General features: G+C 40.1%; 1 protein-coding gene across 1 annotated transcript in view; it reads left to right on the top strand.

The window, feature by feature from the left end:
- Positions 1-13227, top strand: part of LOC124798238 (WW domain-containing oxidoreductase) — a 153851-nt gene that overhangs the window by 102712 nt on the left and 37912 nt on the right. Inside the window, exon 6 of the mRNA XM_047261552.1 lies at positions 9027-9288. Coding sequence (XP_047117508.1) covers positions 9027-9288 — 262 coding nt within the window. The remainder of the gene's footprint in view (positions 1-9026; positions 9289-13227) is intronic.

Genomic DNA, 13227 nt, shown 5'->3' with positions numbered 1-13227 from the left:
CTTAAAAAGTGGAACAAACAAGAAAATTGGCAAAGGAGTGGCACTGTTTGGCATTGCCTTCATTATAGACAAAAAAAAGTTCTGGATTCAGTAAAGGAAGTGAAACCCATTAATAAGTGACTTAATGACCTTAAGAATCAAACACACAAACAAAAACTACATCTTTAATCACGTGCATGTACCAGCAAATGGTAACAATAAAAGAGGACTCAAAAAACCAGAAAGAACTTGAAACAGAGTTGGCCAAAATTCCAAAAGATGATGCAAAAATCTACTCGGTGATTTTAACACCAAAATAGACAGGGAGCGCAAATACTAGAGAACAGTGGGAGACTATCCTCAACTCAAGTTCACCAGTAAGAATGGTGCATGACTCAGTGAGTTATGTCAACAAAATAGCCTAAAAATTATGTCACTTCACTTCGCAAAAAAAAAAAAAAAAAAAAAAAAAAAAAAAAAAAAAAAAAAAAAAAAAAAAAACCATAAGACATGGAGATCGCCCATCCATCATTTACAAGAATTTCAGATTGATCATGTGGCTATATTGTGTGACTATCAAAAAGAAATCCATGATGTGCAAGTATGCAAAGGTACAAACATCAATTCGGATCATTATTTAACCAAAATCAAAATTAAATTCACATCCAAAAGAAAATTCAACAAGAAAACTCTGATGATCCCAAAATTTGTTCTACTAAGGCTCTAAAATAAAAGAAAAATGGAAAGAACAACTTGCAGCAGACTGGGAGAAATTTGAAACTGAAATCATAAGAGCTGCAAAAGATCTGATTCCTCTTCACAAAAAACCAAAATATCCTTGGTTGGAGAAAAAATGTGAGAACCCACTAGAAGAAAGAAAAAAGACATTTCCAAATTGCAAATGCAGAAGAAACACAGAAGAAATTCCTCAGAGTTCACAAACAAACGTCCAAGATTTTAAGACAAAATAAACAGAAATATGTCAAAGACCATCTGTAGTCAACCAAAGACAACTTCAATAGTTACAACACACAACTTCTACAAGACTTTTGTCTCTGATTTCAAAAACAAGATGGTAAATTAACCTTGACAAAAAAAGAAAGTTGCCAAGAACTAACCATATATTTTTCACAGCTTTTAAATTGCCTAAAACCCAAAGAGAGATTCCTGAAAACACAGCCAGGAGTCCAAATGGAAAGTTCGTCACCACCAACACAAGAAGTAGTTGTTTACATGTCAAGAAACTAGAAAACAACAGAGCATCACGGGATGGTGGAATTGTGGCTGAACTCTTGAAAAAGCTAGGAGCAAACTCATTCAAATAATCTGAAACATTTGGCAAACAGGAAAAAATCCCTCTTGACTGGAAGATTGTTCTAATCCATCCACTACAAAAAAAGGCAACAAATCATATATAAGCAACTATAGAGTGATCTCTCCTCTTACCAGTCACGTACAAAATTTTATCAGCTTGTCTGGCCGCCCACGGTGGTCTAGCGGTTCTAGGCGCTCAGTCCGGAACCGCGCGACTGCTACGGTTGCAGGTTCGAATCCTGCCTCGGACATGGATGTGTGTGATGTCTTTAGGTTAGTTAGGTTTAAGTAGTTCTAGGTTCTAGGGGACTGATGACCACAGATGTTAAGTCCCATAGTGCTCAGAGTCATTTTTCAGCTTGTCTGTTCACTGCAGCATGAAAGTGATTAGAACCAATATTTGCAGAATATCAAGCTGGATCCAGACCACAGAGATCATGCTCAGAACAAATTTTTAATCACAAAACCATCCTCAAAATGTGAGCTCTTGGACAAAAACCTCTAGTATACACATATGTACATTACAAAAACGTATTCTGCTTGATATCCAGGCCCTCACTATTCCAAATTTTAGAACGTGGGGGACTAGATACCAAAACACAAGGTCTCATAAAATAAACACTGAATGGCACGAAATCCAAAGTAAAATTTATGAGGGAGATGTCAGAAACCTTTGACATTCGTACAGGTGTGAGACAAGGAGATAAACTCTCTCCTGTTCTGTTCAGCAATGTCCTAGACAAGGTTATTGAAGAATGGGGGAAAGAACTCAAGAAACATGGGTTTTGGAAGCCAATTCTACTGGGCTTCCTCCAGACACAACCTCTACATACTATACCTCATATTTGTAGACAACTTGGCAATAATTACAGAGTACGAAGCGCTTGCCGTGAATCATCTTGAGGTACTTAGCAGAAAAAATAAGATTTCAAATCACATTCAAGAAAATTGAATTCTTATGTTTAAAGATAGAAATTGTGAGCCTGAAAACAAAATACAGTAAAGTCAACAGGGCCGTGTGCTCTAAATACCTCAGAGAATTCATGAAACTGACAGGCCTTAAAAAAATCTCACAGCAAAATCACCTCCAAAAAGGAGAAAGATTAGAGTTAATCTAAAACCTCTGCATCAAAATACCCATGTCAAGACATTCGGCACTACAAGTTATAAAACCCACAGTTCTCTATACAAGTGAATCACTGACACTTAATAGAAAACTTGAACATGAAGAAGTCAAAGAAGGAGAGAGAAAGATCATTAGGAAAATGTTAGGAGCGTGACATACCCAAGATGGTTACAGGCTACAATCAGTCGAATTAACGGAAAAATTTTCAAATATCAAAATTGACATTAAAAAAAATACAAATGAAATTCTTTGGACATCCCAACAGCTACCAGAAAAGCGATTGACAAAAAGGATACTAGACTAGGTACCATCACTTAAGAACTCAACAACTTGTCTGAATGAAATTTGAAAGAACCTCAAAAATGCAAATATGACACCAACTGGCATTTTAGATACACACATCTTCAGACACAAAGCAGACAAATGGGAAGTTGGGTCGGAGCAAACAAAACAAAAGCAGTACAGACCAAAGTGGTCAGTAGAACGTAAACAAGCCTTCTCGGAAAGAATGAAAGCGTATTGGAAGACAACAACCTAAAGAAAAGTTGACAGATTTATTTGTTAATGTCTTCCATTTATTGAAAGAATTTGCTGCTGCTGCTGCTGCTGCTGATGATGATAATAATAATAATAATAATAATAATAATAATAATAATAATAATAGGTTTGCTCTACAACAGTGCCATAACAATTACATAGTTACTCTTGTGTTATGCTGTCCATTAGTTTGTGAATCTGTTGCAGAGTGCATAATGAAGCAATTTCTGGTCCATTGTGGGAACTACCTACAACTTGGAGAAGATAATTTATTTAAGATGTGTAAACTTATGAGATGTATATATTATAATTTTACTGTTGTAGATGCACGGTACAAAGTACTGTAAAGTATGTCTGTCCTGTATGGACTATATGAGGAACCAGGTATTCATATATCCGTTTCACAAGCTGCAACCTTCACTACATTGTGTCATGCATTACATTATTTTTTGGAAAAAAGTTAGTTATTGGCAACTTATGTAATCCGTATTACACTCTTATAAAATAGTGATAATAGTACAGCCAGTCGTGGTGGCCGAGCAGTTCTAGGTGCTTCAATTCGGAACCGCGCTGCTGCTGTGGTCACAGGTTCGAATCCTGCCACAGGCATGGATGTGTGTGATGTCCTTAGGTTAGTTAGGTTTAAGTAGTTCTAAGTTCCAGGGGACTGATGACCTTAGATGTTTCGATAATAGTACAGATATTTTATAAATAATCAAAATTCTTGAGCAAAACATAATTGAACCCCTCTGTTTCTACCCCTCAGAAAATTTTATTTTACCCCATAGGGGGTAATTACCCCCACGTTGAGAAACGCTGTACTCTACCCTTATTCGTATATAATACCCCAAAGGACAACTCCCCCCCCCCCCCCCCCCCCCCCCCCCCCCCCCCCTACAACGGCAGAAGCACGATGGCGGGACTGACAGAGAACGACAGTGCAAACATCATGTTTGTGAATGTCCAAGGGCTGCAAAATAGAAAACATCCACTTATGCACAGCATGCATCAACACAAGATACACATCCTTGGCGTGGCCGAAACATGGCTACGCCCACAACAATACTGCAAACTAAGCAGATACACCTGCCATTCCAAAAACAGACCCGACGGCAGGGGGGGGCGTAGCAATATACACAGATAGCAACATCCCAGTTAAAGAGATGCCCCTCCCGCAACAATTACAGGATACGGAAACTGTCGTGGTGCAAATCAGGACAACAAAGATGCAAGCTGACTGTTGCATGTTTGTACAACCCACCCGGACACCCCATCCCACAAGACTTCTTGCAGTACTTGATGACGACTTGCAACAAATTCATCCTGCTGACCGACCTGAACGCACGCCACACACAACTAGGCTGCACAGCAACGAACGACAATGGACGAGCACTCTTTGACATTCTAACAACCGACCTGATATCCAGACTTGCACTCGACCAACCAACATTCATCGGACACCGCGGCTCCTCCACCCCAGACCATATCCTCCATAGCCCGATCCTAACCAATAACCTATCCAATCCCTTCCTAGGTGACCCCATAACCAGCGACCATCTCCCCATCATATTCGCCACAACCGCTATAAACCCATCACCGCCTCACCCCACCCAACGCAACATCCGCCTATACGCAAAAGCCGACTGGAGGAAATTCCAAACCATCATGCAAGACGAACTAGCACTGCCAACTACCCTGACAGACAACGCCGACCTGGAACACCTAAACGAATGACTAGAAACCACCTTCACAACAGCAATAGACGAGGCAATCCCACAAAAGACAATCGAGAACTGGAGGCCCACCATTCCGGCAGAGGCGCTAGCGATTCTAAGGCGGAAAAGGCAACTACAGCGCGAAATTAGACGTACAAATAACCCAAACTTAAGACGACAGTGGAACCGACTAAACGCACAAGCGAAACTCATAATCTCCCAGCACAAACAAAAAGAGTGGGACGACACCTGCCGCCAACTCAACTACAAAGAAGGCAGAAAATTTTGGAACAAAATCAAGACACTAACTGGACAAAAGAAACCCCCAACCAGACACTAATAGTAGACAACGAACCAATCACAGACCCTAAAACACAAGCAGACACATTCCAGAACGCCCTCCGAATCATCCACTCCTTCCCAACAGACGCCAAGTTCGACAACGACTTCTACCGACACGTAGAGAACCAACTCCCTGACCTACTAACAAGTCCAACAGCAGAAACAGAAGACACCTCCGAACTGACCAAACCCATAACAGACGCTGAAATCACCAACGCAATATGGACCGGAAGAAACTCAGCCCCAGGACAAAACAACATCAAACGTATCCACCTGCAGAATGCCCCCCTCCCTGCCTTAATCCCAATCCTCTCACTGATGTTCAACTACTGCCTAACAACAGAAACAATCCCGACTGCATGGAAGACAAGTAAGACCATAATGATCCCCAAACCCGACAAACCATGAACGGACCCCCTCTCCTACCGACCTATCTCACTACTGGACGTTATAGGAAAAACTTATGAACGTATACTGACCGACAGACTGCGAAAATATGTGGACAACAAACAACTACTCCCCCTACTCCAAGCCGGCTTCCGCCCCAACCACTCCACCACAGACCCACTTCTGAAATTGACATGTGACATCACCCAGGGCTTCAACAGATCGCACTGTACGCTAGCCATATTCCTCAACATCGAGCGAGCCTTCGACCGTCTATGGCACAATGGGCTCCTGTTCAAACTGCTCAAACTCGGCATGCCACCGAAATTCGTACTCCTAATAAAAACTCAAATCACCAGACGACACAGCAGAGTACATGTGTAAGACGCCACCTCTGAACCATTCACCCCAGAGGCAGGAGTCCCGCAAGGTGCAATATCATCCCCAATACTGTATGCGCTATACACACACGACATACCGACCCCAACAGACCAACACGAAAAAATCACTCTATATGCAGATGACACTGCATATTGGTGCACAGGACTCAGAACAGACGTAATACAAAGAAAAGCAGCAAAATACCTGACCAAACTAGAGACATGGATGGCTAAATGGAGAATCCGACCAAACCCGGCTAAAACACAACTAGTCCTATTCCAACACCGCAACCTGACGAAAAAACGACAGCAAAAACAAGAAGACATAACACTCCGACTATGGAACGAACCCTTACAACTGACTGACAAGGCAAGATACCTTGATGTCTACCTAGACAAACACCTCAACTACCAAGCCCACCTGCAATACCTGCTCAACAAAACGAGGAAACGACAACAGTTAATCTGACAAGTACAAGGATGACTGTACGGCTGCTCCACCAGGACAGCCATACACACATAGAAGACATACATACGACCAATATACGAATACGCCGCGGCACCACTAGGCGGAATACCAAAGACAATAGCAAACAGACTGTACTCGACAGAACACCGACTACTACGCAGCATAGCAAAACTACCATGCCGCACCCCTAGCGACGAAGTATACGAGGCGACAGAAATAACCCCTCTGCAAACAAGACTGACAAAACTCAGAGCAAGATACGGCTCACACATCTTACACAAACGACCCGACATAGAAGACATCCTGACGACCAAGCCACGCACAGCAAGACACCCAAAAAGGAAATACATTTACCCAGCACGTACAGTAGCACAAAATACAACAACTGAGTTCCCCGACTTAGCACCCACAATGACACAACTGACAGGAGGCGAAACCACCCCACCCCACCTAGACAAAAGACAATAGCACAGCAACCAATGACCTAGTGCACCATGACAGCCCCTCACACTCAACACACAACACACCCCATAGAACAAAACACAATAACATTAAGGAAATCATAGACAAGATAAGAACTATTGTTAACAAAAAAAAAACCAGCTCCAAGTACCACCAAAGGGAAAGGAGAATATGTAAAACTAGAATAAGGCAAAAAACATTGTAGCAACCAGCTCCAAGTACTACAAAACAGGAAAGGAGAATCTGTAAACATTAATATTAAGATTAGTCTAAGCTAGAATATATCTTCCAAAACAACATACTCTATCACATAGAAGTATTACAGAGGGAAAAATAAGTGTAAGCGCTGGAAAAAAAAATCCCCCATTAGAATAATGTGTCACTTCCAGTTATAAGTTATAAACTAATATCAATTAAGTAAACAATTAGTTTTATTAAGTTAGTTATATTGTTAAACATGTTCAGTTAATACATAACAAAATCAATCAATATTCTCTCACATTATATACACCAAAAAATAACGTAAAATTAAGAAACCCAACATAAGATAATAGCATGTAATCAGATATATAAGAAAAATGGAAATAAATAAAATAAAAATGTACCCTATGGCTGATAAAGGGCAAACAGACAAGCCCTAAAACAGCCCGCCTTCTCCCCTTAGGAAAAAAAAAAAAAAAAAAAATATATGCTGGTTGTGTGTCTTCACTAACAGAAGGTATTCCTGTATTTTTCATTGCCATATCCATTCAGTTCTTGCCAACTGAAAGTATGTGAACTATTCAACAGTATGTCATTCCCATTTTGCACCATCCTATTTGGGGTGTATTTTTCCCTCTTCTTCCTGCTGATGTATATTTTGTAGGGTTTGTGGTGGGTCTTATACCAGCACTAGCGGAGAGTTGCGTCCCTGGCCGATATAACTGGGCAGTATTTTGCTGACCCTAATACACCACCAGATGAAAGTAGTATTACCTTTATCCTCTCTTCTCAGAGTAGTTGTTTGGTGGTCTGGATCCTTCCGTGCCACCTCCCTGTCGATCCAGCTGCAGTGAAGATTCCTGGAATGCTTCCGCAAGTTCTCTCTATTGCACTACTACATAAATAGCTACACTTCCCACAAACAGGTATATTTTGCCCAACATTTTCATTATTTCTTTTAACAACACAACGAACAATTGCTATGGTAGTACCACTCTCTTGAGTACAATCAAAAACATTTGTACATGCATACTTTAGGACCTGAGAGAGCAAACAAAACAGATAAAAAACTACTGCTGTTCAAATGTTCATTATGCCCTTGTTGGTGCATCATTTACTCCATGGCTCTCGTATTCAGGCACTTGCTCCCAGTCGACCAGTGGTTGCAATACCATTTTTACTGATCCCCCTCTCGCCGGCTCCACCACTGCTCCACATTCACTGCATACAAGAAAGGAAAACACACAGTTTCCCTTTCCCACTACATTTATCCTTATCCAACTTACTCAAGAGCATCTCTTGTTGATGGCTTCCCAGTGGTGCGTTGGGATGTTTACAAATATCCTGAAACACTACATACTCTGGCCTTCTATTGAAATAGTCAGACATAAGTATATCTGATGTCAGATATGTCATTTTAACATTTTGTTAAGAAAGAGCAATGGCCAGAAAGCGCATATATAGTACAAATTTCAGATGCTATGGTTTAGAGCTGAAGAAATGTTTTAACTGAGTAAAAGCTGTTATCATTGAGAAACAACTTTAAAGAAAACTATATTTTTTATTTTATATGATTAAAAAGGCTACTGAATAATGTGATGTGTGAAACATTTTTCTGATAAAATTCTGTTCAGGACTGAGTCATGTGTTGGTTCGTTTGTTGTTGCTGTGACCTTGTTTCATTCTTTGCAGTTTCCCCATGCTGTTCAAAAGATGGCCATTGCAACAGCACAGAGTGTTAAAGGCTGCGGACAAAACTCATTATTTTTAGTGGAATGATTTATGGTCTGTGAAGTTCTAGTTTCTCCAAGTTACAAGTAGCAATAACAGCTTTTCCATATACCTTAATGTGCTGATGGTGCATTTTCCCAGAGAATTATTTTATATATATGTTATGGTCACAAAATGTCTATCTAGTGATTAAAAATGAAGTACAACATATTTTTATTTTTGTGTGATAAGTACCATCTTTAGTTAGTTTCATCTCCTCATTCCATTATTTTAAAGCTTTGTAGTTTCTTCTGCGTCCAGTTGTATGAATTTTTCATTGTGTTAAGTACTCATTTGTCTTAATCCACTTTAAGACAGAAACTGATATGAAGTTTCTTTTGCAGGTCCTCGGATTTGTGTCTGAGCAATATTTCACAAAGTAAATTATCTCCCAGTTCGGGGAGTCATTATTGGTCTTTGATGGCTTATAATCATTCAAAACTCTGTAACATTCTGTTTGCCAATGAACTGGCCCGCAGATGCTTAGATAAGGGAGTATGTGTGAATTCTTTGCATCCTGGAAACTTAGTGAGCTCTGATTTACCTCGACACTGGTGGTTTTATCGACTTCTGTTTACCTTAGTCAGACCATTTACAAAATCATTGGTGAGTATTACTCAAAATCATTGTGGCCCAGTAGAAGACTTCTTTAACATCACATAATTTCATAAACTCAAAACAGCTTTTAAATGAGATAAAAACATTTTTCTGATGAAACTTATCGTAATGTACATTGATGAGCCAAAACAATATGACCTCCTACTTATTAGAGTGTTAGTCCACCTTTGGGATGTAATACACCAGTAGTTATGTGTGGCATGGATTCAAAAAGTCCTTGGCAGGTTTCCAGATGTATGCGACACCAGGTGTCTATGCACAGGTCACACAATTCACATAAATGGTGAGCTTCTCTTTTGTGGGTGCAGAGATGCCACCTTAAGGGGATACGGAATCACCTATCCCCGCAATGTTAATATATGCCTACTATAGGGAACATTTTCTCACAAACTACTGGAGACAGAGAGGTAAAAATTTTACTGTATGTGCATTCATATGTTACAACAATACTGAAACAACAGTTTATTGTCAAAGTATTTTCTTACAGAGATATTGTACATTTATTTTTAAGTAAATTTTTTCCATCGCTTTTTACTAGACTATCACCCCTAAGTCTTTTGTAAATCAAGTAATTAAAAAATCGTTGTTTCAGTATGTAATAGGGACCTATGTCACTACGTCATAAAAATTTCAGACTTCTAGGTTGACCAGTACCTGAGATAATGTTCCTATATGAAGTAAAAAGTAAACTTACGGGAAACGGAGAAAGAAGATTAAAACATTCCTGATCCGTAGCTAATACCCCTTTCACAGTCTTCATAATCATCTTCAAGTCTTCTTTTGGCACCCCTCTGCACCTGTCTTGCTTTTTTCACTAATGTCTTGATTATATTATCAGCATGCCTTAGTCTGTGCTGATCTAAATGAACATAGCACGTACCGTACGGGAACCAACACACATACCCAACTTTTGAAGGACCTGGCATTTAGTTATAACTCCAAGATTGAAGGTTGCCACAGCATCATACACACCAAAATGTAGTGTATTAATTCCGACAAACACTGTTTTTGGGAGACGATGCCATATCACACTATTCAAGCACTCGTTGGGGTTCTGCGTTTTTCCGTGAAGACATTTCATCAGAAGACTTCTGTCAGCCAGATCTCTGAAAATGGGCTTTATTTCTGCCATGATGGCTGATGGTAGACTGTGGTGGTGAATGTATTTCTCTCCTGTTGTTAGTCCCCTATTGTATTTACACCAGCTGTTTTCACCTTTGGGGCACAAACCATGTTGTGGCTGCTCATCCGTGGATGCGGTGTGGAAATATAAAGCCCATATAGCTCTCCTCATTTCTTCAAGATTGCCTGTATTTTGCCTGATTGCAAGGCCATAGCAGTTCTGAATGTGGTCTATTATGGAATCAGTCAATCTTCCTCTGCCATCCAAGGTTTTCCCATCATCTAGTTTTTTCCCTTTCACAACTGATTTTAACCTTCTCAGCCTGGCACCCATTCTCTTCTGCACATGTCCTATACATTCAAGTTTGCTTATATTTACACTGTTCCCATATGGTTTGCTTTCCAAAACTTCTTTGAATGCTTTAGAGTCACCATCTCCCAGATATTTGACATAGCGAACATTATACCACTGTGAAGAGCGATGAAAAATTTTCTTCACCCCAGCAACCTCCATGCCACCACTACTACCATAATAATTAGCAATACAGTCATCACTGTGTTCATTTTTCAGCCTGCCTGTGCACCTACAGTATTTAGACATTATTGCAACATCAATAACCTTGCCAGTATCAACACTAGTTGCTGTTACAACACCATTGTTGGAGGTGTGGCCCCTTTTCTGCCACGTGCCATCAAACGCCATTGTGAGGTCACGACTGCCGTCATTTTCTTCCACTGCTTCTTCCACAGCAACCTGCATTGACTTCTGTGCTACATCTTCAACTGCAGATCCTAGTACATAATTGTAAGCTTCAAACTTTGAAGGTGCACTTGGAAGATTTAGAACACCACATAGCATATCACCAGCTGCTTTGCCCTTACCAATTGCTCGCAATCCATATTTACCTAATATTTACACTATAAAGTTCAGTTTTCTTGTATCCATTATTTACAGTTACTGAAACCGAACTTGGAAACTTACAGCTGTATTTACAAACACTGCATATTAAATTAAACTGGGCAGCCAGGCCAACATGGGATTCTACTTTCAGAGAAACGTTTCCATGACATTTTTTGCAGCACAAACTGTTTTCAAGAGCTTCACACAATATATTCGTATCAATGAGTTCAAAAACTTCATTCCCTCTATCAAGTAAATTATATTTCTCTTCCAAATCTCTTAGTTTTTTATGAGAAGCACTGTTTTCATTTGGTGTAAGTTCGTTCGGCAAATCAGTAATAAGTGGATTCACATTTTCCAACAGTGATGATGATGAACTGCTTTGCTTTGCTAATCAATCATTATTTCTTTTCTTTTGCCAGTTCACACGCTTTTTAAATACTTTTGCTTTAGCTCTAGGCATTTTCACTGCGAAAAATGAAGCACTAAATACGAAATAACTCAACAACAACTACTTTCTTATATCACACTGTTTACAAAACAGTCCCGCCACAAAGTCAAAGAGTAACTTGAGGAAACCAGAGAGAAACATTTTCGGGCAACTAGTGTATAAATAGTCGCTGGAAACCGGGATATTTGAATTCATGTCACTTTCAAGGTACTGCCAAAAAGTTCATGGTCAGCCACGAGAGACGTGTATAACTAAAGCGCAATACCCGATCTCACAAATACATAAAAATAAAATAGTTATAATTGTAGTAGAGCTATGTATGATACGTCATTTTAAAGAGGAAACATGGCAGAATATAATACGCCAATAAAAAAAAATTCGATTTTTTAACCCAAAATCCGATTCCGTATCCCCTTAAAGCATACCATATATGTCCCATTGGGCTCAGAACAGGTGAAACTGTTGGCCAAGATATCAACACAAGTTCACTATGATGCTTTCCAAACCATTGTAGCACTTTTCCAAACCATTGTAGCACTTTTCTGGCTGTGTGACAAAGATCCGCATCAGGGAAGACATCAAGGGTGAAGGGATGCAGGTGGTCCACACTGTCGTAGTGTCTTTGATTACAATCACAGGTGTCATGGAAGCCCAGGTCAATGCCCCCCATAGTATACCATATTTACTCGAATCTAAGCTGCACCTGAGAAAAATGAGACTCGAAAGCAAGGAAAAAAATTTCCCAAATCTAAACCGCACCTGAAATTTGAGACTCGAAATTCAAGGGGAAAGAAAAGTTTTAGACCGCACCTCCAAATCGAAACAAAGTTGGTCCTTTGTAACATGAGACACAATTTAGGTCGAATGAATGAAGATACACCTGCAGTAGATTGGTGCGAGTTGTAAGCTTAGCAGTTAAGCTTTACCAGGTAGCCATTGCTATGCATCAGGCGCTCAGTCCGTATTTATACGGGTACCCTTCCTTTTTCACATGCTTCATCTGGTTTGAATCGATCGCTTATTTTGCTTTGATCTGACGATGTCATCAATAAATATGTACCAAACTTTGGGTTGGCAGGCCTGGGTAACCAAGAAGGCTTCCTCTAAGCGACCCATAAATAGGTTGGCGTACGAGGGGGCCATCCTGGTACCCATGGCTGTTCCCTTTAATTGTTGGTATGTCTGGCCTTCGAAAGTGAAGAAGTTGTGGGTCAGGATGAAGCTGTCTAAGGTAATGAGGAAAGAGGTTTTAGGTAGGGTGGCAGATGATCGACGTGAAAGGAAGTGCTCCATCGCAGCGAGGCCCAGGACGAGTGGAATATTTGTGTATAAGGAAGTGGCATCAATGGTTACAAGGATGGTTTCCGGGGGTAACAGACTGGGTAAGGATTCCAGGCGTTCGATAAAGTGGTTGGTGTCTTTGTTGAAGGATGGGAGACTGCATGTAATTGGT

Source organism: Schistocerca piceifrons, chromosome 5 (genome assembly GCF_021461385.2).
Source record: "Schistocerca piceifrons isolate TAMUIC-IGC-003096 chromosome 5, iqSchPice1.1, whole genome shotgun sequence".
In the NCBI taxonomy this organism is placed as follows: Eukaryota; Metazoa; Arthropoda; class Insecta; order Orthoptera; family Acrididae; genus Schistocerca; species Schistocerca piceifrons.
This window is presented reverse-complemented; position numbering and strand designations above follow the sequence as displayed.